The 25,293-nt window shown below is 37.5% G+C and overlaps 2 protein-coding genes across 2 annotated transcripts; both read left to right on the forward strand.

The window, feature by feature from the left end:
* The first annotated feature begins 3,115 nt into the window (after positions 1 to 3,115).
* Positions 3,116 to 16,990, forward strand: LOC132656559 (rho GTPase-activating protein 20-like). Its single transcript, XM_060391695.1, has 7 exons — positions 3,116 to 3,307; positions 7,159 to 7,268; positions 9,438 to 9,618; positions 10,929 to 11,154; positions 12,148 to 12,347; positions 13,643 to 13,801; positions 16,877 to 16,990. The coding sequence occupies exons 1-7, from the start codon at positions 3,116 to 3,118 to the stop codon at positions 16,988 to 16,990; spliced, it is 1,182 nt and encodes a 393-aa protein (XP_060247678.1).
* Positions 16,991 to 18,108: 1,118 nt separating this feature from the next.
* LOC132656579 (rho GTPase-activating protein 20-like) lies at positions 18,109 to 22,324 on the forward strand. The gene is made up of 3 exons (XM_060391712.1): positions 18,109 to 18,292; positions 21,163 to 21,313; positions 22,158 to 22,324. Exons 1-3 carry the CDS (start codon positions 18,116 to 18,118, stop codon positions 22,217 to 22,219), a joined length of 390 nt encoding a protein of 129 aa, XP_060247695.1. The 5' UTR covers positions 18,109 to 18,115; the 3' UTR covers positions 22,220 to 22,324.
* The last annotated feature ends 2,969 nt before the right edge of the window (positions 22,325 to 25,293 follow it).

The following is a 25,293-nucleotide window of genomic DNA, read 5'->3' on the forward strand; positions in this document are numbered from 1 at the left end:
TGCTAATTCTCTAGGGTGTCCATTGTACTGTGTCCATAAGTACAAGGGAAAGAATATACAGCAGTGCATGCTAAATCCTATTGGCAGGTTTGCTCACACTTTTTACCATTAGTTTTATATTCACATTGTCTTCCCATAGGACATGAGATCCCACAGGTCATACTTTTGAAGAACATAGAAAATAATTTCAAACAACGGGAGAGGAACATCAAAGCATTTCCATCCCTGCCTGGAGTGTACGGGAATCATGACAACTTGGAGGATTATGGACGCTTTGTCTTAAAGATCAGAGACCCGGCAAAAAACCAAGAGCAGAGCAGTGAGTTGATGCTTCCTTGGAGTGCCCTAATCAGTTCCCACTTCTATTCTGCATAATACGTCAACGCCCAGTGTCATTTTCTTGCATGAGAAAAGGGGCACCATAGAAAACAAAAACATACAGCATTACAGCTCAGTTCAGGCTCACCAGCACACTAAATTGTGATGTCCAGACTCAGCTAGTTTTTAGGGAGAACTTTTTAAAAGTAATTTACATATTAATCACAATTTATTCATTTTGTATCCAAAATGTAGCCCCTTCCCTCCTTCACTCCCAATCCCACCCTTCCTTCCTCTTCTTCTCCCATGCTCCTGCCCCAGTCCATTGAGAGGGGCCATCCTCCTCCAATTCTCTGTGACCATAGCCTATCAGGTCTTATCAGGACTTGGCTGCATTGTACCCCCCCCATCAGGGGAGGTGATCAAAGATCCAGCCACTGAGTTCATGTCAGAGACAGTCCCTATTCACCTTACTAGGATACCCGCTTGGACACTGAGCTGCCATAGGCTACATCTGAGCAGGGATTCTAGGTTATCTCTTGGCATAGTCCATGGTTGGACTATCACTTTCAGAAAAGACCCCTGTGCCCACATTTTTTTTTTGGTTCTACTGTTTACCTTTTGTAGCTCCTGTCCCCTACAAGTCTTTCATCTACCCCTTCTTTCATAAAATTTAGGGAGAATTTTTCATTTCCAACTTTTAGGTAGATAGTCAACACAGGGAGGAATGCCAAGGCACTGTGTACACGAAATTGTGTGCACACATCTTTTGTCCCATGAGAATATGATTTCTAAGAGCTGGATCCTCATATGTTCCTTATTTTGTGGGTTTCATGAACAGAGCAGAAAATTCCCTAATAACTGCAGGTAGACAAGCCTATAAGGAATGTTATACAGAAAAGTTAAATGTATGGAATGGAAGATAATTCATTTCTGGGCTTGTATGAAAATGGCCTTAGGCTCCAAGGCCAGGCTTTAAGCTCAATTCCGTTCCCACATCAAGGATGTTCTACATGTGCCTTTTAAACCTGGCTCTGGACTAGAAATTGTACTAATATTTATACACTGGAACATTTGAATTTATTTTACTGTTTTTCCAAAATATAATATGCTTCTGTTCTATAGTCTCCTTTGCTGAACTTTCTCCAATCCTCTCATGCACTTCCCTTGATGGCTTCCAATTTCTTGTCTTCTTTACAAAGATAGTTGAGTATGTATATGTTTTAGCACTCATGCATACACACACAAACATGCAAACACACTCACATATGTTACTCATCTACCCAATAATACTTGTTCTAGGTTATCTACATGAATAGTCCTTGGTTGGAGTATGAGTCTCTGGGAAGTTCCCTGTGTTCAAATTTTCTGGTTCTGTTGCTCTCCTTGTGGAGACCCTGTCCTTTCCAGCTCTTACTATTTCCCACTTCTTACATAAAATTCCATTCACTCTGCCCATCAGTTGACCATCAGGCTCAGCATCTGCTTTGATAGTCTGTAGGGCAGAGGCTTTCAGAGGCCCTCTGAATGCTCCATCTGAAAGTATACCTACATGCCAAAAGAAGGAAATAGATCACACTATAGATGGTTGTTAGCCACCTTGATGTTGCAGAGAATTGAACTCAGGACCTCTGGAAGAAGAGCTAGTGTTCTTTACTGATGAACCACCTCTCCAGGCCCGACAAAGAATCTGATCTCAGATTTGAGCTGAAACTATGGGAACAGGAGTCCAGAGTCTGGCAGACAAAAGTAATCATGCATATTTCCTCATGAAGGGCACATGCTGATGATTAACAAAATTTGACTCAGTAAGAAAACTAAGAATGGGAAGAGATGCACTGAGACATTGAGGACAATAGAAAACTTTCTAATATGAAAACCAGTGAAGGTAGCTGTGGAAAAGGACATGACCACTGAAGCAACTGACTGTACATATATCTCAGGAAGTTGGTTCAAATGTGTATCAAGTGCCTCATGATGCAATGTGGGAGTTATTCAATATTGTCTTGTGAGAATTCCAACAGGCAAACTCATTTCATGTCTCTAACATTACAGACAGTATAGAGTATAAGGAAAAAGAATATCCACACAATACAAGATGACTAAGCAATATTAGTATGTGGGGAATGTTCTATTACAAATAATGTGTTTGTTCATTACGACAGCACTTCATGCAATTGTAATTGTTTTGTATTTTTGAGGTTGTATAAATTATACTGCTCCATGTAATAATCTCATTCTGTCTTTAGATGTGGAGGAAAAAAAACTGAAGAAAAGTTGGCCCCACATGAGTTCGCTCTTTCACAAGGGCTCTGTGCCCCAACCTGACAAACTGGTGGAAAAGCAAGGAAAATTGTTTAGAAATAGTCTAGTGGCTATTTGCAATGACGGCAATCTGCCCTATGCAGTATTGGTGGGTCTTACAAGGTTCTTTTCTGGCTGTCTTAAGGATAAGATCTGCTTCTTAAATACCCCCTCCCTAGCCTTCAATTCTGTCCTCAAGTTGAGAAACTATTGTGATTCTAAGGGTTGGCTTCAGAATAGGGAGGAAAAAGAGGGCTATTCACCTGAAACAGGTATTGGGAAAGTTGGGTTTAATCTCTTTACAATGGTGGACAGCCTGATAAGAGAATGTTGCCTGGGGCTTCAGAGTTCTCATTAAGGTGGTATAAGAATAACAAGAGATGGAGGCACCCAAGCAGTTCAGGGTCCTCTTCATGCCAGCTTTTGCATTGCACCAGTGAGCAGGGTTGGTCTGGTTCATAAGAAGCAAAGAGTGCCCTGTGCTGTCGATGAAATGACAGGTACTTCCCTTTCTTCCTCTCAGGACATGCTGTCAGTCATGAAGAACAAAGGGCCGAACACTGAGGGTATTTTTATGTTACCAGCTAATGTCACTTCAGGCCAAATTTTGAAGGAAAAACTTGACCATGGGCAGTATGTAAATTTATACATGGAAGATGTTCATGTCGTTGCTGCAGTCCTAAAGGTAGGGTGATTACTTGTGTCATCTACCCTCAGATTCCTCTAGGGCTATGTCAGTAGTTTCTTCATAATGCATTTCCCGACAGACAGTAGATACCACTGGTAGAAATGTGGTAACCTCAAAGGTTCCTCTGATTTTCACAACAGAAGGAATAAGGAATCCAGCATAAAGCAGCCATCATAAACTGTAATGTAATGAAGAATATTCCATCCTCCTCATGGGACAAATGAGGACCATGAGACACATATTATTTCAAAATAATAATAGTGTGTGTGTGTGGCGGGGGTCATTTCATATACACATGTGTCACCTGGTATGCATGCCTAGTCGCATGCCTTTGGCACCAGTGTTCTTCAATTAGTGTCACTAGTTTATTTCTGAGAGGCAAGTTTTTTTTCTCAATATACAGCATGTGTCTCCTTCACATATATCTTCATGACAAATCCCTTTAAGATCTCAGGATCTCTCTCTCTCTCTTTCACACACACACACACACACACACACACACACACACACACCTGTACTCAAATACAAATCTTCATGACAGGGAAATAAGTGTTCTTAATCACTGACATATCCCTTCAGCTCCATAAAATGATATTTGTATTTTATTTTTAAAATTAAAATTCAATTACAACATTTCATTTCTTCCATTTCTTTGTTCTAAGATTCTTTTCCAACACCCTCAGACTTCCTGTCAAATACATGGCCCATTTTCTTTGTTATTATATAAATACATATAAATCCATAATATGTTCAAACATCCTGATGAGTCCCCTTATGGTTGGTGGTATATGTACTATTTCTGAGCTAACCGTTCGGTATTAGATTACCAATTATGGATTTATCTTGGGGAAAGACTAATTTTCTCACACACAGTAGTATTTATGTGCATATAGTTCTTTGTCTAGAGTTTGGCTTCATGACATTTCCTCATACAACTAACTTGGATGATGTTTTTCGTCAGGTATTGTTAAAGCAACCATATTGTTGGACTATCATGACTGAAGCCTGCCCCTCATTTTTAGGAGACCCAGATTTAAGACAGATTATCTGATTCTCTGCTTTAGAGTCTTTCTGAGTCTTTTAACTGAAGTTCCTTGAGCCCACTGTTCAAGAGTTACCTCGCATATGTGTCCACTGGGCTGTGAACCACGGGAACATTAGATCTCTGTATTTTGAACAGCTATAGTTTTCTGTAATAATCTCATTCCATTGCAAAGAGAACCTTTGATGAAGGGGGTAAGAGCTACATTATCTGAGAGTATTAGCTTAAATATTTAGAATGCCTTTAAGACAAGTCCTTCTCCTCTAATAGGCATGACCTTAGTTGCAAGGTTTCCAGTACCGGGCATGGTTTTCTGAAGCTGAGAAACTACACAATTACTTAACACACTTGTCATTGTTGTGGTTCATAGGTGCAGTTGTGTAGGATTACTTGTTCCTGGCCCCGAGGCCCTACTGTAGCTTGCATAACACCTTTGAATACTGTTAAACCTAGTCCTCAAGAAGGAGCTTTACATGTCAGCCCCAGCTTAAATATTTCATCCCCTAAGTCTGAAGTTCATGGTGTGTTCAGCAATGGAGACTTATTGTCAACTTCTGTGATCTACCCAAGGGTAGGAACAATAGCATGTATACTTAGAAGAATCTCTTAGACTCTGAACCATGTCGAATGTGATTTTTCAAGCCTGGTTCTGGGTTTATTAGTCTTCGTCCATTGTTTGGAGCATTGTTATCCTTAATTTTAATTTTTATGTATACTTAATACAAAGAAACTTATGTGAGTTATGTGCAAGTTTGCTAAATAAAACAATACTGTGATTTTTTTTATAGATTTTTCAAACAACCTGAGTGACTTTTGCTGTTCCCTTTCTTTCCTTCTGTATTTGTTTCTCTTTCCTCCTGAATTAAAACTCTGCCTACCCAAGTTTATAATACATAGATTTTTAAACAATAAGCAAGAATTATTCTTTCAATTATTCTATAATCAAAACAAACCAGAGGGCTTATGAAGTACTCTATTCATTTACTGGCCTTAACCCTTACCATCTTCAAACACGTTTACTTTGGTGTTTGTCTGAAAGGATGACTCGATCTGTGTGCCCTTCAATGTTGTGCTATGTAGTTTAGTTATTTATCATTCCACATGAGAAACGTTTTCTGCATGTAGTCATTTTGGATAGGTCTGCTTTATAATCTCATTGAGAAAGACTTATTTGAATTTTGATTTCTGAAAATTAAATTGATTTATGCTTAAAAAGAGTTATGGAATAATAAAAATAATTGTATAAATACCTTGAAGAGAAAACATTACAATAGAGTAATAATTCATACTCATGTATGTTAAGAGGTTTTAATTATGTTAATATTTAATTATTTTTTATATTTTGTGTGCAATAACATTTGCCTGCATATGGGAAGGTGTCAGATCCCTGGAACAGGAGTCTCATACAGTTAGGAGTTGCCATGTGGGTTTTGCTAATTGAACATGGGTCCTCTAGAAGAGCAGCCAGTGCTCTTAACTGCTGAGCCATCTCTCTAAATCCATATATCTCTGAAAGTAACCGTTTCTGTTACTCAGTATTTCCATGACCTCCATTATGATATGGTTACATGATAAATGGCAATATTTCAGAAATACTTTACAGCAGATCAAGTCATCTATCTTATAGGTATATAAAGGACTCAGGTATTGCCTATATGTGGTACACACTGAGTGATTTGATAATATAGCAATAGCATATATTAACAAACACTACACTTTCTAAATTTTTCCTCATAATACCTTGTCACATTCTCAGAAAGTTACCTTACCCTATTAATAAATATGGTGTCAGCACCACATAGAACTAGCCATGTTGAACAATGCAGATTGCCAAAGAAGGTTTGAAGCATCTATTATATATTTATGATATAAGGAGATGGTAACTGAGAGTTTCTTCACTGGTCTATCCCAAGTACTTCAAACCATGCTCTAAAAATATTGGGCTACTCTAGAAATTTCTGAACTGAAATCATAAGAATAGAGGGGTGCTTTTCCTGAAAGTTAAATCTGTGAGACCTATACAAAAGGCATGTGTCTGGAAACTATCAAGGTGATTTGAATTCTTCTCCCTGTTTTTGAATGACTCAGCAGGAAGGTTCCACTGAGTTTTCTCTAACAAAGAATTATCCAGATTGTTGCTGTATCTCCAGCGTTGAGCTCTAACTTTAGATTGCTGTTTTCCTGTCCTGAGCTCTGAGTTCACACGCTCATTCCACTATGGATCACAAAGTGTCACATTCCCAGGTTTCTGATTTTTATTTACAGTCATTACAAACAAAAATAAAAATACACATTCCATTTCCTCCATCACTTACAGGATGTCACTAGAAACATTTCCTCTCAAAGTATAAATTACACAAGTAAGTCCAGGCTTACTCAGCCTTGGCTTTAAAGTACGGGGACACATGCAGTTAGATCTCTTGATGAGAAACCATTAAGGTTAAAAGCAAAAACCTTTGACCTGCAGAGTTTACCATAATGTGTCTCTTGATGTCATTTAAAAATAAGAGTTGAGCTGGGATATTGGTCCCTTCAGTGTGTGCTAGTTGGCTCAGCTGTCCAATAGAGGCCCTTTGAGCCAAGGGAATATCTCTCTGCAGTAGCAGCACTACTGAAAGATCTGCTTTTACATTTCTAGTTTTGATGGGCCAAACTTAGCGGACTTCCATGTCAATGAAGGTTCTACCTTGGGCACAGGTTGAGAGCTATGACAAAAGTTTTGACTCAACTTATACTTTAAAGTAGTTTATGTAATTTCTTTGATTAATATCTTTTTCACAAAATATTTCCTTTCTATGTATATAAGGAGTTCTTACAAAACCTTGAAAATAGTCTGATGACAGCTGAACTCTATGAGGAGTGGCTGAGTGTGCTAGACTGCCTCACAGAACAGGAGCAATTGGCTGCTGCAAAAAGGTAATGCCGTGCTAATTTCTTAAACAACATCAACAAAAGCAGACATAATATTTGCTTAGACACATTAGAGTACATATCAGAAAATTGCATAGTAAAATTAATTACTGACACTAAAATTGACAATTGTTCACACACCAGAAAGAAATGTTAAGAAGAGTCATATGGTGAGTCACAGTGTCCCATGATCATAATCTCAGGATTCATACAGAAGTTAAATTTATCTTTTTTATTGTTTGTGTGTTTCCAAAATCTTTATTTGCAAAAGGAATAACACTTCAGAGCATGGTTGTAAGCAGGGAGACAGATTTATAATCTTAAGGTAGTGTTTTCAAAATCCATGCTTAAACTTGGGGCCACACTGCACTGTCAAACATTCCAAGAGAGGAAGCAAGAGTGAATAGCAACTTCTTTGGAAAGGCTGTCTGGGTGCAAAGATATTCTTAGATAAACTTGTGGCCCAGGCAGGAAGCTTTTTCCCTGCTGTTAATGGAGGACTGATGTTTTAGTTTGCTTTATTTGTATAGTACAATTTATTCACTTTGTATCCCAGTTGTAGGCCCCTCCCTACTCCCCTAAATATGCTGTGCATACTTTCTCTTCTTCTCCATTATCCCTTCCTCAGTCCATTGATTGGGAAGGTCCTCCTACCCTTCTGCCTGACCTTAGCCTATCAGATCTCATCAGGACTGTCTGCATTGTTTTCCTCTGTGGCCCAATAAGACTGCCCTGCTTCATGAGAAGATGATCAAAGAGCAAGACATTGAGTTCATGTCAGAGACAGCCCCTGTTACTAGGAAGCCCATTTGGAGACTGAGCTGCCATGGGAAAATCTGTGCAACAGTTCAAGTTTAGCTCCTTGAATGGACCTTGGTTGGAAAATCAATCTTAGAAAAAGACCCCTGTATCCATCCAGCTTTTTTGTTTCTGTTGCTCTCCTTGTAGAGGTCCAGTCCCATCCAGGTCTTTCTATCTCCCTCTTCTTTCATCATTTTAGTATGTGTATCCCATATTATACCTCTAATATCGACTTATATGTGAGTATATACCATGTGTGCCTTTATTCTTCTGGGATACCTCACTTGGGATGATCTTTTCTAGTTACCACTATTTGCCTGAAAATTTGATGATTTCCTTATATTTTTGTTGAGTACTATTGCATTGTGTAAATTACCACAATTTCTGTATCCATGTCTCAATTGAGGGACATCTTGGTTATTTCCAGGTTCTGGCTATTATGAATAAAGCTGATAAAAACATGGTTGAGCAAAAGTCCTTGTTGTATACTTGAGCATATTTTGGGTATATGTCTAGGAGTGGTATAGCTGGATATTTAGTTAGCACTATTCCTAATATTCTCAGAAATCACCAGATTGATTTCCAAAATGGTTGTACAAGTTTAAATTTCCACCAGTAATGGAAGAGGGTTTCCCCTTTCTCCACATCCTCTCCAGCATGTATTGTCATGTGATTTTTATTCTTGCCTATCCTAATGTGTATAAGGTGAAATCTTAGGGTCCTTTTGATTTGCATTTCCCCAATGACTAAAGATATTGAACATTTCTTTAAGGGTTTCCCTGCTGTTCAATATTCCTCTATTGAGAATTCTCTGTTTAGCACTCTACTCCCTTTTTTAATTGAATTACTTGATTTGTTGCTTTTTAACTTCTTGAGGTTTTTTATATATTCTGGTAATTAGCCCTCTATCAGGTATAGGGTTGGTGAAGATCCTTTCCTAGTCTGTAGGATGTCATTTTGTTCTGATGATAGTGTCCTTTGCTTTACAGAGCTTTTCAGTTTCATGAAGCCCCATTTATTGAATGTTGATCTTAGAGCCTGTTTTGTTGGTGTTCTGTTCAGGAAGTTGCCTCCTGTGTCAATGAGTTCAAGGCTCCTCCCCACTTTTTCTGCTAACAGGTTGAGTGTTCATATTTAAGTCTTGTATGCACTTGGACTTTTTTTTTTTTTTTTTTGCAGGGTGATAAATATCGATCCATTTGCATTTTTCTAATGTAGACGTTTAAATTTGGAGAATTATTCCAAGAACATTCCTACTTTCATTTTATTCTCATAAAACCATTAATAAGATAGAATTACCTTGTGCCCATTCTTTATTTTTGCAAATCAATGAGTAAAATTTACTTGTTGAAAGTAACTTGTCATTGGGTTCAGTCTTCTAGAAAAAGTGCCACCTGTGAATGCCCTTCTCATCATACATCTCTTCAGAATACTTCACACAATTTCTAAAAATTCAGAAAAGAATATGATGTGCAGTGACCGGTTAGCTTTATGCCTAGCCCCAATTCTGCTCTGGAGCCCTGGTTCAGGATTCGGGGAGAAATTTGCCAGAAAGGTAATGATGCATATATTTAGCTATAAGATTAACACGTCTACAAAGAGAAAGGAACAGAGGGTTATCCTGGAAGTCTGTTTTGGTTTGGTTTTGTTTTAAATAAATGTACCCTTGAATTATTTTCCTCTGGGGAAGAAGAATCATTGGTTTCTTTTAAGTAATTAGACTGAAAGTGGCTGTTTGAACTCATTCTGTCATTTGTCAATTAAATGACATTAAATGGCAATAAAAATATCCTATACTTAAGCTAACCCACAGAGAGCAAATGTTGTAAAATGATGCAAACTCGTGGGTGCTGGGTCCAGCAATCAAAACTGAATCATCATATCTTTACAGAAGAATGAGTGAATTCTATTTGATTCTGAGCTGGTTTCCTCATAAAACAGGCAATATGGGTTCCTTTTAACAGATATGGTTGTTATTATGCTAAGAGCGTGTCATTAGTAAGTTGCTAAATATGGTTGATTTAGAATAGAGAATTTCTGGTGAACACGTTTTTATGGTACATACATTTCATATACTATTATTTAATCACTAAATTTATAGGATATATATATATATATATATATATATATATATATATATATATATTCATCAAGTGGTTATTTTGATTACCAGTATTTGAGTTTCTGAGTTATTATTGCTTTTGGACCTGTAAGTAGTACATTAGAGGAAAGCATAACTCAGAAATTATTTTCCTCATAGTGTGCAAAATGAAAGGACAGGAGAAAAAGATAGGGTACCTAAGAACTGGCATTACAGGAGCCTGATTATCCAGTTCTCTCCAAAAAGGCCTTGTTTCAAATGCCTCTCAATACAACGGGCCTGTGGATGAGGCTTTGACCATTGAGTCTGCACTGAGCGATCAGAGACTCATAAAGGCTGTTGCTTAGTTTTATTTTGCCTCTGTCTTCCTTTAAATCCCCGAACAGGATCTTTCAATAGGATGGTGTCTGCGTTCAGAAGTGCTACATTCCCTTCTGAGCTGTATGTTTCTATGAGCATCCTTTTCCAGCATGCTCAACCATGCGGGTGACAAGTGGAATTAAAATTACTCATATTGACAGTAGATACTAGCCATCACAATGGGAAAACTGGAAACCATCCTGTTATGTAGTCTTGCACTGTGATGATCATATTTTAAAATCTGATCTCAAAAATCAACTTTCAAATTTTTGACAGACAATCCCCCCTTTATCTTATAACAGCTGACTCTTTCTCAGAATTTTGGACTGCATATTTTTAGCCTACAAGACTTATATATCAAATGTGATTTCAAGACCCTCTTTTTTGCCATGTTTTTGTCACAGGTTTCTTTAGTATCTTTCCTTATTAAAAATTCACCATATATATTTGGAGAAGACATCATATTCTATGAAACATCGTTTTTTAATTCTTACGGTAATAAAACTTCAAGTGTCCTGCAAAAAGAAATAGAGCAAGAAAACCGCTCCCACAGTGGGATGACATGCCCCACAGAAAGTGACACAGTGCCTGGAAGTACAAGGGCTTCTCTTGAAAATAAGGAGATTCTAGGTAAGTATAGAAGTTCCATTATTGTTAATTTTTTTTTTCACCATTTGTTTTAATGTTTCTTCACAAATGGTGACAATACTAAAATAGAGACAAGGAATAATCAAAATGTTACTACCAACATTATAATACGGAATTACACATTTAAAACATTTTCTGGTTTAAAAATAAATCTGGTCATCAGTAAAGCACAACAGATCTCTAGTAAGGTGGGTCTCTATATTCCTGAGGGTGTTCCCTTTTGTCCCTATCCCAGGGCTTTCATATCTGCCTGATCTTCCTCTGATGGAAGGTCCAGGAGATCCCCCACAACCAGAGCCTCTTTCTCCACCAAAGCCACCTCGGTCCAAGAAAGGGCAACCTCAGAAGTATCATCTATCTCAAGATAAGAACAGTCCTGCAGGTCCACCAGGGTCCATCAGTCCTTCTCCTCAACCTCACATGGAAGCAGCCCCAAAGTCACCATCTGGAGGTGGGAAGGGTGGCAGAAGGAAGTCCTTGGTGTTAGGGGTCTAATACAGATTGCATTGTATTCCCCAGCAAAGTTCTGGTTTCCAGAGCACATACTGAGATACTGTCACTCTCCAGCTCTGGGCTGGACTAATCTTCTTCCAGAGGGGGTTCCCTCTTGAGCCCTGGGATCCATTTCAGGGTGAAGTCTATTCTTACTCTTCCACAGCCTCCTATGTGGCCGTGAATCCTCCAAACTTCCTTGGCCTCCAGGTTCTTCACAACATCACAGCTTGATTCTAATGCATTTATGCATTGCATTCAAAGCAAAAAGTAGCATTTACAGATTAAACCTAAAAGGATGAGCCATATGCAACTAGCTATCGAGTGCCTCATGATGCAATCTCTTTTTAATACATGTTAAAATATTGATTATTTTCTGTGTTTTTGTGGTGAGGCACAAGTTATACATGCTATGAAAAGAAAAGAGCATTCAAGCTTAAGTGAGTTCAATTGCGATGTACAATGATTGCCCATTTTTCTTAGATTCTGTGACATCTGAGGGTAGGACACCAACATCAAGACCAGAAACGAAGGAAGAATCTCTGAACATCACTCCCCCAGAGGAAGATACTATGGTGTTTTCGCCCTCTCCACCAGGGCCATTTGTGTCTCCACCAGGACACCTATTTGGAAGATCTCTCAAAAGTATATGTAACAATGGAAACCTGCCCGCTGTTATACTTGTAAGTTAAGTTTTGGTCTCCGTAGCTGTCCTGTCCAACATACTTGCTGGGGAGCCTGTTCTCTCAATTCATTATCTTACAAACATAACCTATCCATGAGGGTGAGATCCTTTTAAAATAGTGCCTCCAAGAAATAAATCCCAGTGAAATTGGAGTCGTGTAATTCAAAAAAATTGAAAACAAATGTATAACATTCCCAAGGTTCCCCCTGATTTCCACAGGAATCCAAACCCCCCATTTAGTTGGAGGAAATAATTCTATGGATGGGAGTCTCCTCTGAGTCCCAAACTGTCAAATCTTCCAGCTTCTTTTAACCTCCATATTATTCTGGAGTCTCCTGTAATAGTGTTGCCTCTGAGATCATTCGGTCTTATAATTTAATATATCTAGAGTGCTTTGTTTTACTTTATCAAGGAATTAGGTGTAAACATTTTTCTTTGCTTTATATTAATCCTTTCATCCTAGAAAAATATATTTCAAAGTCATCTAATATGGCTTGATCTATTTTAAAGAAGTTATTAAATTGCCATAGAGAATGAATGTATTTACTGTGCAGCAAGCATTTTAAAGCTATATGGCAGCATGTCAATAGGATTAAGTCAGACACATGATAATTATTGCACATACCTTGAGTATTTTACAGCAAACTCTTCTGCTAACCATAACTATAATCATAACCCAACCATGAAAATATTGAGTAAAGATGTGTATGGTAGTCAATGTTACATAGTGAAACCATGGAAGAGGAATCGAAATCTCCTTGAGTTCTTGACTGGGACATCTTTCTATATTGATAGCTGAAACTAAAAAGTCCCAGGAAAAAGAAATGAAAGTCTTTATGAAAGAAACTTTCCTGAAAGGCAAAAATCCTTCCTGACAAGAGAGATATTTAGATTTCCAACAGAAAGCAGCACAGGCAGGACACATTTGCATGCTGAAAGGGAAATATTCCAGTAGTAACTGAGAATGGCATGCTTGGGAAGAATATTCCTATAGAAGAGGGAAAAAGTAAAGGAGGACCCATCACCAAAGTTATTTAGGGAACCTAATTGCGATTCAATGCCAAGGAGGATCTGATTCCAACAAACCCCAATGTTTAAAATTGATATAAAAGGATTAGGAGAGAAAATGTATTCAGAAGTTAAGAAATATTACAAAATACAATATCTTCTTCATTCCTCCCGGTTGTAGTTACTGACCTATAATTGCCATTGCTCTAGTTCACAGTAAGAGACACATTTGTTCTTCAAACTATTAGATGTGTAATCATAGAAGCATGTGTTTATCTCATACAGGAGATGATTTCAATTATTCATGAAAAGGGACTAGATGAATACCGTTTATTCCGGTATTTGGGGACCAAAGCATTCTGGGACCTACGTGAAAGGATTGACACTCAACAGGCTGTAAATTTAAATCAGGAATCTGTGAATGTCATAGGAGCGGTCTTAAAGGTAATGTTTTTAGCCTCCTTCATACTTAGCATCCCTCTAGACATGCCTAAATACTTTCTTTCCTTGAGACAAATTTCTGATGATAGATTAGAAATCAGTTTCAGCTGTGGAAACTGATGATCTGAGGACAAGAGGACGGTAGATAAAGGTCTGACAAGCTAAGGGATTCATCACAAACATACCATTGAAAACCTTCTGTAGGAAGTTAACTTGCTCATAGGTCAGATGTGCTTTGGTTTTGCATTGCAAAACACCCTGCTGATTTCACCTCTGAACACAATATTTGAAGTCATAACAAAACAAGTAATAATAGTGGTAAAAGTGAGATTGACAAAATTCAAGTCTTAAATCATACATACCAAAAATATATCCTTCATAAATAAAAACAGTTCAAAATGGCTAGTCCATCACTGACTTGTAACAAGTTCACAGAGAGGTGGATAATGCCCCCGTCCAGTACATACATGAAATTGTTCTCCTTCTCTACCAAAAAATTTATCAAGTACTTTTATATTTGCTAGATCCTTAACCCTTGTCAGATAATCAATAATTTTCTTAACCTACTTAAAATACTCTTTCACACACTGAACTTACACTGGAGCAACCAGTGGCTCTAGAGAAACACCATTGCTTGATTTTAATTGGGCCATGCTCTGAATTCACCACTCAGCTTACTCTGGAGCTGTAGCCTCAGACATAAAGAGAGAAGGTACTGCTCTGAGAGCAGGCAGGATTAGTAACATCAGACAAAGGTACCACTGGATCCCTCCTTGTTCTGGAGCTTAGCAAGTATGGTTTGCTCTCATTGCCAGAAAGCTGGGACCACATCCTGGGAAAGAAAGTGAAGATCAGTGATCACAAGTCAGGGCTGTTCATTCAGGGTACTTTAAAGGTACAGGAACACCTGGACTTTTCCTATTGTTCTCATTTCTCTATCCTTGGAACCTCAAAATATGGCTGATCCTTCACAGCTCAGAAATCTTTAAAATGAATCAACCTTTACTGAATTATGAACATGAAAGTTGGTTGTGGATTTACTGAACTAGTTAGTCCTGAACAGTTTTGGGCTGTTTAGTAAGAAGAGAAGATATGCTAGTTTTAAGCTATGTAAGGTAATTTGATACTTCTTTTTCTTACCCCAGTAATTAGGGATTTCTCCAATTTTTGTTGTTTTCTTTCTTTATTTTTTATCTATTTACTGTTTGCTTGTTTGTTTACTTATCTGTTTATTTATTCATCTACTTTGAGTCTTGTCTGTGTTTGACACTCACTCTAATCTCTAACCTAAGGCCCAACTGCATCATTATGAGTTCTGAGTTTCTAACTGTATACCACCAATACTTGCCTAGGCCTCACACATTTCAATATACCTAGGCTTTTAAAACTGCAGTGTATGTGTGACCCAGCACCAGAGTTAGAAGGAATTAAAGAAAGAGACATTTCTGCCCATCAAACAAGCTGTTAGTCACTCTTTATTTAAAGATTTGAATCTTTATACATTTAAGGGAATGGATGTGAAAGTGTGAAAGCTTGTCTCATGAGACACAGGAAGCTCAAGAAAGAAGAATGTTCTTCCCTACTCCAAGTGTGCCTGTAAGCACATTAGAACCTTCATTCTATGAAGTATAAGCACTGATTCATCAAGTTATTGAATCAGGACAAGACATTCTCTTGCTCTGCCTATTTGGGATGCTTGCTTATTCCGAGGAAGAAGACTTTGAACATACAATAGGTTTATTTCATTGCTACCTATTCCAGAACTGTGCATCTGTGATTCCAACCTTAGCTTGAGAAAACACAAGCTCCTCCTCCTGGGATTTACAGTTGAGCCAAGAGTCTGGGTAGGTGACAGGGTGGGATGCTCTTAAGAGAGTAGACTCTAAACCTGGGTTCTCAGCCTTCCTAATCCTGTGGCCCTTTAATAATGTTACTCACTGCCATGGGCTATGTCTGTGCAGGGGTCTTGGGTCATCTCCATGCCTAATCCTTGGTTTGGAGTATCAGTCTCAGGAAAGACACCTGTGCACAGATTTTTTTGTTTCTGTTGCTCTCCTTGTGGAGTTCCTGTCCTCTCCAGATCTTACTGTTTCCCACTTCTTTCCTAAGATTCCCTGCACTCTGCCCAAAGGTTGCCCATAAGTCTCACCATCTGCATTGATAGTCTGCAGGGCAGAGCCTTTCAGAGGTCCTCTGTGTCAGGCCCTGACTTGTTCCCTCGTTTCTCCTTCTTCTGATGTCCACACTCTTTGTCTTTCTGGATAGGAATTGAGCATTTTAGTAAGAGTCCTCTCTCTTGATTTGTTTCTTTAGGTGTGCAGATTTTAGTAGGCTTATCTTATATTATAGGTCTATACCATGTTCATTTTATGCTTCTGGAATAGCTCACTCAGGATGATCTTTTCCAGTTCCCACCATTTCCCTGCAAATTCATGATTTCCTTGTTTTTTATTGTTAAGTAATATTCCATTGTGTAGATGTGGGTTCCATTGTAATAGTAACAGGGACTGCATCTGACATGAGCTGATTAGCCTGCTGTTTAATTACCTCTCCCTGAGGGGGAAGCAACATTACCTGGTCACAGAAGAAGACAATGTAGCCACTCCTGATGAGACCTAATTGACCAGGATCAGAAGGAAGGAAAAGAAGACCTCCCCTATCAGTGGACTTTGGGAGGAGCACGCATGCAGAGGGTGAAGGGAGGGATTGGGACAAGAGGAGGGAGAGAATCACAGGGGGGATACAAAGTGAATAAAGTGTAATTAGTAAAGAATTAAAAATAAAAATAATAAAATAAAATAATAATGTTACTCACGTTGTGAACCCCCAACCACAAAATTAATTTACTGCTGCTTCATCACTGTAAATTTGCTATTGTCGTGGATTGTAATGTAAACATCAGATATACAGGCTATCTGGTATGTGACCCTCAAAGCTTCACAACCCACAGGTAGAGAATCGCTGGTCTAAACTGCTATTTTTCAATAAGAATCTTATCTATCATTTCTCCAGTATACATTGACTTTAAAATTCTTGTTTATTTCCTAAAAAATAAAAAAAAAATAATAAATAAATAAGGATTTCATCGGAAAGTTACAAGGAAGCCTCCTTTGTTGTGAATTATATGAAGACTGGCTTAATGTTCTTGATGAAGGTGATTTGGATCAAAAGATTTCTACAATTCAAAGGTAAAGTTGCATTAAACACTCAGAAAACAACACAAAGCTAGGAGCAATACATTTCTTGAAGGTATTATTAGCTTGTTTTTAAGAGATTACCCACTTGAAATGACGACCCATGCCAAGAGGGTTCTTTTGCTTGCACATGTGTAGTCACTTCATGAACAGATGCATTGCTCAGGCAACAGCATTGCCTCGTGCTTATAATCCCACCACTTGGGAGGCTGCCACATTTTAATTGTTATGGATTGCAGGATAGCCGTGGTTACATAGCTGAGTTCAGTCCAGCCTAAAATGTGGGTTTCAGTTCCTGTGTGAGAGAAATTAAAAGAAGTATGTGTATGCAATACCTGTGTGTTATTTCTGTCCAAATAGTATTACCATGGAAGAGTTAAAGATACTTCACACACTAAATAGATGACACTGCTTGGTACATAAAGCTACTAGTGAGTTCAACTTTCTCAACTATAGCAATATAGAGTAGTCTAGATCAAGGTCAGCTTAGACTTCATGGAAACATTTTCCTGTACAATACTCTATAGAACGATTTCTCAGGTAACGGAGGACTTTTCAGCTCCATGACAATCCAGAACACCAGCATGTCTGTTTTATCTAAAGCATCATCTTTCATACTGCATTGCTATGTTTCATTAGTGTGTTTTCAGCTCATCCTAGTCATCAGATCAAAAATGCCTAAAAGTGTTACTTGAGTTTACATTAAATTATAAATTAAATGTGTCCTCATGGTGCTTATACAGATATCACAGTGCTTAATAACTCTGGATATTTCCATTGTCAGAACCCACACGATGGCTTGCAACAACCCAGGTTCCATTTCCAGGGTTTCTGACACCATCCTCGGGGCTCATGGGCAATAGTCAAACAGGTGGTGCACAGATATTATTACCTATTTTTTTTTTTATTTCCTATGATTCTTTACAGAGACTTGTTTGGAAGAAACTATTCTAGACAATATTTTAGCCTCTTTTTAATTTTTGATTTTTGATTATCATATGATCTGGTCTATGAAACATTTACCCTGCATTTTCACTGAATTTAGAGATTGATAAGTAACTTTCCCTGTAAAGTCAAACAAGCATAAAATCCTTATTTTTCTATATTTAGACTTTTATTGAAGATGCCACGACCAAATCTGATTCTTTTGAGGCACTTGATGCATTTGTTACACGAGATTAAAAGTCATTCTTCCATTTGGTTTGTGAACGCTCATATTTTATCATTTCGCATTGCTGATAGTCTTCTATGGAAGGATACTGCTGACTACTCAATATCAGAAACAGATTTCTCAAAAAGGGTAAGTGGATCTCTTGGTTTCTGCCTTTGTGAACAAAGTCCTTCTTGTGATCTAGGAGTTGGAAAAGTCATTGCTGTTAAAGAACACCCTAGGATTGCATTCTTTTGGAGTTGAAGAGGTATTGATCTATTTCGGGGAGGTTGGGAAGGGACCTTGTTAAAGTGGTTACAAGTTGTGAATCATCCTTATTTAACTGGCTTTGAAAACCAAATCAACTTGAAGCACAGACACTGAGGATGATAGAAAGAGATGAGGAGGCTCATCACACTAAAACTGAGGACTGTGGACCATCATGGATAAACACTGATGAATAGAATTGGACATAAATTTCCAAAGTAGTTTTCTCATCCCTGGGAGTTGCACTTGTCCCCAGCTTCACTGCACTTAGTCCCCCTTTGTGTTTGAATAGAGCACAGAAGAAACAATGCAGCTGATATGTTAGGCAGCTTTTCATTTCTACAACAACAGACCTGTAGAACTACACTTATAAAAAGGAAACATTTATTTTAGTAAAATACCCTGTGTGCTAACCTTCTGCTTTCATGTGATTTTGCATGTATCAACTTTTCTTAGTGCCCTGAATGCCCAAAGAAACCTTTGAAATCCATGGAATTAGAATTACATAATACTCTAAACAACCGTGAGGTGCTGAGAACCCAACCTGATGCTCTCAAATAGCAAATAGTGCACTTAATAGTGAGCCATAATTCTGGAACCAAAATATTTATTTTAATTTATGTAAAGCAGGAATGAAATGTTTTTTTTTTTCTTTTTTATGTGGTCTGCATGGAAGTTGTGCACTGCTTGCATTGTGGTGCCCTTGGAAACAAGAGGATGGCATTGGCTCTCATAAAACTGAATTACAGATACTTGTGAAATTACAGATGCTGAGTCTTTTGAGATAGCTGCCAATGAACATAACTTCTGACACATCACTTCACATAATAGTTTACCTTAAGCTTGTTTCATCAAGGAATTTACTTTAAATTACTTTACTGATTGTCTCAAATTTTTATTGATAAGGTTATTTTTTATTACAAGCCTGAGAGGAATATTTCATGTGGTGGGAGAAAATTCCTGAGAAGAAAATATATGCTCACCTGTTAAGAAGAAAGCTGACTGAGAGAAAGGCAGAGAGAAAGATAGGACTCCTGCATTCGCTCTAATGCCAGAACTGCATACCATTTGCCTCACAGTGGGGCTTCCTTCTTAAAGCATAATTCCCAGGAAAAAAGCCTTATAGATTTAATGATTAGCGCATATGTCTCCTGAGCAGAGCAGTCACTAAGAAGTTGGATATGATAGATTTGAAAACAGAAAGGGTACAAAGTTCAGTAGGATTAAGACTAAATTTTAAAACTGAATAAAATTTCAAAGTGTAATGCCCTAATGTGCAGATGCAGACTGATAAGATCCTTTTCGTGTTTTGTGTCAAAATGAGAGACAAAATGTTTTAAGAAAGTATGGGTGTGCCTTCTTGTTAAGAAGGTGCAGGAGAGCTGGCCCTGGTGGCATGGTTTGCAAGGAGAGTTGGCAAGCTATGTTACTAACGAGATCCAAGACTTTGAGCTGGCCCAGTCCAACATCTCCATCTATGAACTTTTGGAACGTGTGAAGAGGCTGGTCCTGAACACCCAAAGCTGCTGGAAATCCATGGTCAGGGGCAACAGGAGAATATCCGGAATATCTGAGAGAGTCTCTGAGAGGATCTATTATTGATGTTGTAGCACAAAACCATAGGCCCTGACCCAGAGCATTGCCTCATTTTAGTGAATATTTGCAAATTGAGCTGTTTGAGCAAAAGGATATTAGTTTGACACACAGTGGCACAACACAGCTTACATGGAATAATTTAGTGATTTATATACAGATACATATATTTTTTTATTATTTCTTTTTGTGGGATTTAAAGGGTGGAGAGCAGTAATGGAAGCAATGGGAAATTTGCGGGTTTGGGGTACATGATGGAAAATTCACAAAGCATCAATAAAGTCATTTGTTTACCAAGAAAGAAAAGAAATAAGAAGAAAGCAAGGGGTATATTTAACTAGTACCTTTCAGGAATCAGCTGCACAGGACAGAAATCATGGTACAGTGGAGTAGTACAGCACAGAGAATAACTTTCGCATCCAGGACTCTACTTGGCTCTATTCATCTATCAAGCTACTGGCAACCTAAAATCCAAGTTTTATTAAAATTCATGTTCAGTACAAAAAGAACAATGAGATATATTTTTCACTCTTAACTATTATTAATGATTCTCTTTTCTAAACAGTTCTATTCAAATATATTCCTGTATGTGGTCAGATATGAAAGCCAAGAAGGATCACTATTCTGAACTATTTGTGTAGGAAATAAGAAAATCATCTAAGTATGATATTCCTGAAAATTATTTCTTTGCTACCCTGTTTAAGACTGGTCAAATTTTTTGGTTGTGAGCCCAGACTTTAACTGCTGAGCTTGGAGGGGGTTCTCCCCTGTCAGGGAACTAGGGAAGGGGCACAGAAGGAGAAGAGGGAGGGTGTGTAGTTCTAAGAGGAGACCAGGGAGTGGGCTGCAGTAGGGAAAAATATGAATAAATAGTAATAAATGAATAAATTTTCAAAAGACTGGTCAAATATAAAATTAGGTGCACCATGGGAAGAAACACAAAAGTTAAACAGAAACAGTCATTGCTGTGAGGATACTAAAAATTTCGTTATTTTACTGAGAAAATATTAAATAGGTGCCCATACTATTCTTACTCATTTCATGGGTTCATAGCTGTGTATAGTAACTACTATTTTTTTTTTGTCATTTCAAGAATCTAATATCAAATTTGTAAGCAATGTGAAATGAAAGGATCTTGTTTCTACACTGTTGATTTACAGGTTTCCCTTATAAAACTTCTAATTGATTATTTCCCCAAGATTTTTAAAGAGGATACTAGTAAATTGTATAAAGATGTCCAAAGGAGTGTGGAGGACATCAAGAACTCCTCTGGTGATAAGTCTCCTGATAAGGCTGATGCGGATAACCAAAGTGAGTATGACTTTCCTAATGATAATACTGAAGAATTAAAGCTTACATCTGTTCCTTCTAAGGAGGACATTCCTACAGGTAACAGGAAGCTTTAAAGAAGTAATCAGATGAATGGAAAGACAACATCCTCTCTTGATTTCACAAAACTGTAAATAGCATCACAGCAGTATTGTCACACATCATGATATTAGAGCATGAGAAGTCTCTTTAAACAACAGTGTAATTTTAAAATATAAATATAAGCATACATACATACATATACTGTTAAGCACATTTATCCACATGCATGTTTATACTCACATATATGCATGCATATATGTATGACAGATACCGTCCTAATTTAGCCCCTGAAAGGATCCCAGAATATTCCTGCTGTGTTTCTCACCTTTCCTTCTCCTGGTCCCTGAGTCAGTGTAGGATATCTTGGATACTGAAATTATTACTTTTGGAAAGAGCACTAGAGACAATGATTTGATTCAAAAGCCCCTCAAACATTATGGGAGATAAAGCCTTGTGCCACTGTCACCAAACTGTGCAATCGTCTTGCAAAACCACTAACGTTATTTTGATTTCTTATGAGAGATAAATCTTATCAAATGCTCAGCATTATGTAACTATTGGATTCACAGGATCCACTACAACAAATATGTGAAGAATGATAAATAGGCTAAAACATACCTGAATCATCAATTAGCACCTCGCAAAATCAGATATGTTGTAAACACAAGAAATTTTCTGTGTGGAGTTGTGTAAATAGACTGAAAGACTCATTTCATCTGAATCGAGGGGAATCTGTCTTCTGAGAATGTTTTGAATCATGATATTTGTTTGTTTTATTTGACAGTGGATATTGGAACAACTTTCTTCTCCAGTACAATTGATCATCCTGTGGAGGATGATAACTGAAGAAACTTTTGGATTGTCCAAGCAACCTTACTTCCCTTCAGTTTCTTACCAAACTAAATACTTGGAATCCCCACAATTTCATTTGTCTACATCCTTCCCTTCCTCTTATCCTTCACTGTAATACATTCGTAATGTTCTCTATTTCACTTTATTATTGTTTACAATGTTTCACTTCCATTTCATTTATGCTGTGTATTCAGTACTTTTATTGTGGTAATAAATGTTAGATTTGGAAAATGCCATTTGGCAGTCTTCTCCTCCATCTCAGTTACTCAGGAAGTGGCGTTCATGTGATAGATCCACAAGAAACAATTTATTATTATTCCAAACTCCAATCAGAATGGTATAGTAAGTTCTGCTTAATAAATGAAGACAGGGGATTTCTCTGACCGAATTCTTTCAGACTCTAGCCACCAAAGTGTCCCAAAGTCAAAGAATCAACTACCAGTTTTCCACAAAACCTGACTCATTCTGGGCATTAGAGCAACATTTTTGTTTTTAAGTTATTTTCATCTTGGTTTGAAAAGTTGCTTTATAATACTATTTGCGTTAGAAATACATTTGGCTCAGTGTTTGTGGGCTCATGCCATTGCTATAGGGCAGGTCTGATGTCAGGATGTCACAGCAAGTGAAGTGGCTGACTAAGTTAAAAAGCAGAGGAAAATGACGGCTCATACTCACTGAGCTTTTTCCTGTTTATGCATTCCAGAAATCATGCTTGTAATTTCACAGTCCAATAATAGTTGTTATAGTTTTCTCACTGTGATAACTTAATCTAGATAATTGCTCAGAAGCATGGAAAGAAGGTAATGTAATTGAAATAATCCTGCAGAGTTGTGCTTAGAGTCCTGTATCATAGATGGCTCCAGATAAAATACCATTAACAATCAAAATTAAGCATCACACATCATGAAGTTGGAAGTAGATTCCAATTGTAAGAAAGTGCACAATGGCCTGAAAAGGTGGTTCAATATTTAAAGCAACTGAGATACAAACTTTGTAACTGACATGAGTCCTGATCATCAAGACTGTAATTAATATAAAAACTAAAAAATTGGTGGCTACCGCTGGAATACAAAGTGAATAAACCTGAATTAATATAAAAAATAAAAATTTGTTTTTAAAAAAAATAAAAATTTAATTTAAAATAAAGCTTCAGAAAAAAAGAGTGTGCATGACATATTGTATCTTAATTATTATATGTGAATAGCAGCAATAAATATTGGAAATTGGGATGTCCTACACATACCTATAAGATATTTTATTCTCTGTGTTCTCACATGTATTTGTTGAAGTACTGGAGATCATGACCCCAACCACAAACCCCTCAGTTCAAATTTGAAATAAGAGGTGTCCTACACATACCATAGAAGATTTTTTCATTGTCTGTGTTCTCACGTGTGCCTCTTGAAATACTGGAGATCATGAACCCCTTAACAAAGATAGACATTTATAAGAGGTTATTCCAAGGGAACACTGTATACATGCACACCAGTTAGAAATAGAAGGCATGATCATGGTTGTAGTGATGCAGTGAAAACAGAACAGAAATTAGAATTCTGAGTGTTTCATTTATGTAATTTCTTCGTTCAGTTGGTTCATTGCAAATGTAAATGAGAAAGGATAAAACACATGGTTTGAGATTAATATACTTTACATAAACCAAAGTGAATGTTTAGTTTACAGCATGAGACAAGTCAATAAATTCTACCAAGGTGACAAATGAGGATAGAAGACTTTTAGAACAGGAGTCCTTCAAGAAGTAAAAAGTTAAATTACAGTGATACTCAGAAATCATAAAATTGCAATCAGTTTCCCTTCAGAAAAACAAGACAAAGGGCATAGGCACCATGGTTAGGTTATACCATAAACATGAAGGAGACCTGAATAGCACAGTCATATAGTATTTAGCCCATGAAGAGATAGCAGTAGTTGCCAGTTAGGAGTTAAAATCACATTCTCCCCAAGGACATACTTCTGCGAGCTTTTATTCAACAAGAGGCTGTCTGGACGTGACAGTGGTATCATAGAACCCTTCCTTCAAAACACCTGGAGCTTCTTCCAGTGGATAATTTTGACCTGTGTATTCCTCGATATTTTGGTAAAAACAAAACAAAAAAGGAGCAAATTGCAAAATACTTAAGAATCACTTTGGGAGAAAAAATATTCTCAAAAACAAAAACAGCAGGAAAATTATAATATAAAAATCACATAAATATAATTTAACTCTCTGAAATATATGAAATATCTAAAAATAATTCAGAATCATAAAGTTACACATTGCTAAATAAGCATAAATAATTTGCAACAATTTAAAATTCAATGCGATTTCATACAGGAATTAAGTATTTTCATTAGAAACATGAACTCAATTTAAAGTAGATCATTTTTACTAATTAGTTAAAAAAAGAAAATAAAAGTTTTTATTTTTTGTTTTTTATATTAATTACAGTTTATTTACTTGTATCCCAACTGTAGCCGCCTCCCTCATGACCTCCCTATTCTACCTTCTCTCCCTCATCTCCTCTCTGCCCTTCTCTAAGTCAACTGATAGGAGGTCCTTCTTCCTTTCCTCTGACCCTAGCTTATCAGGTCTCATCAGGACTGGCTGCAATGGCCTCCTCTGTGGCCTAGCAAGGCTGCTCCTCCCTCAAGGGAGGGGGTCAAAGGGAAAGCCACTGAGTTCATATCAGAGTCAGTCCCTGTTCACCTTACTGGGGTACCCCACTTGGATACTAAGCTGCCATGGGCTATGTCTGAGCAGGGATTCTAGGTTAGATCCATGCATGGTCCCTGGTTAGAGAATCCTTTTCAGAAAAGACTCCTGTGCCCAGATATATTTGGTCCTTGTAGAGCTCCTGTTCTCTCCAGGTCTTACTAACTACCTTCTTTCATAAGATTCCCTGCACTCTGCCCAAGGTTTGGGTATGACTCTCAGCATCTGCTTTGATACTTGTAATAGCCAGAACCTGGAAACAACCCAGATGTCCCTAAATGGATACAAAAATTGTGGTACATATACACAATGGAATACTACTCAGCCATTAAAAACAAGGAAATCATGAAAGCTGCAG

This window comes from Meriones unguiculatus, chromosome 9 (genome assembly GCF_030254825.1).
Source record: "Meriones unguiculatus strain TT.TT164.6M chromosome 9, Bangor_MerUng_6.1, whole genome shotgun sequence".
NCBI classification, from domain to species: domain Eukaryota; kingdom Metazoa; phylum Chordata; class Mammalia; order Rodentia; family Muridae; genus Meriones; species Meriones unguiculatus.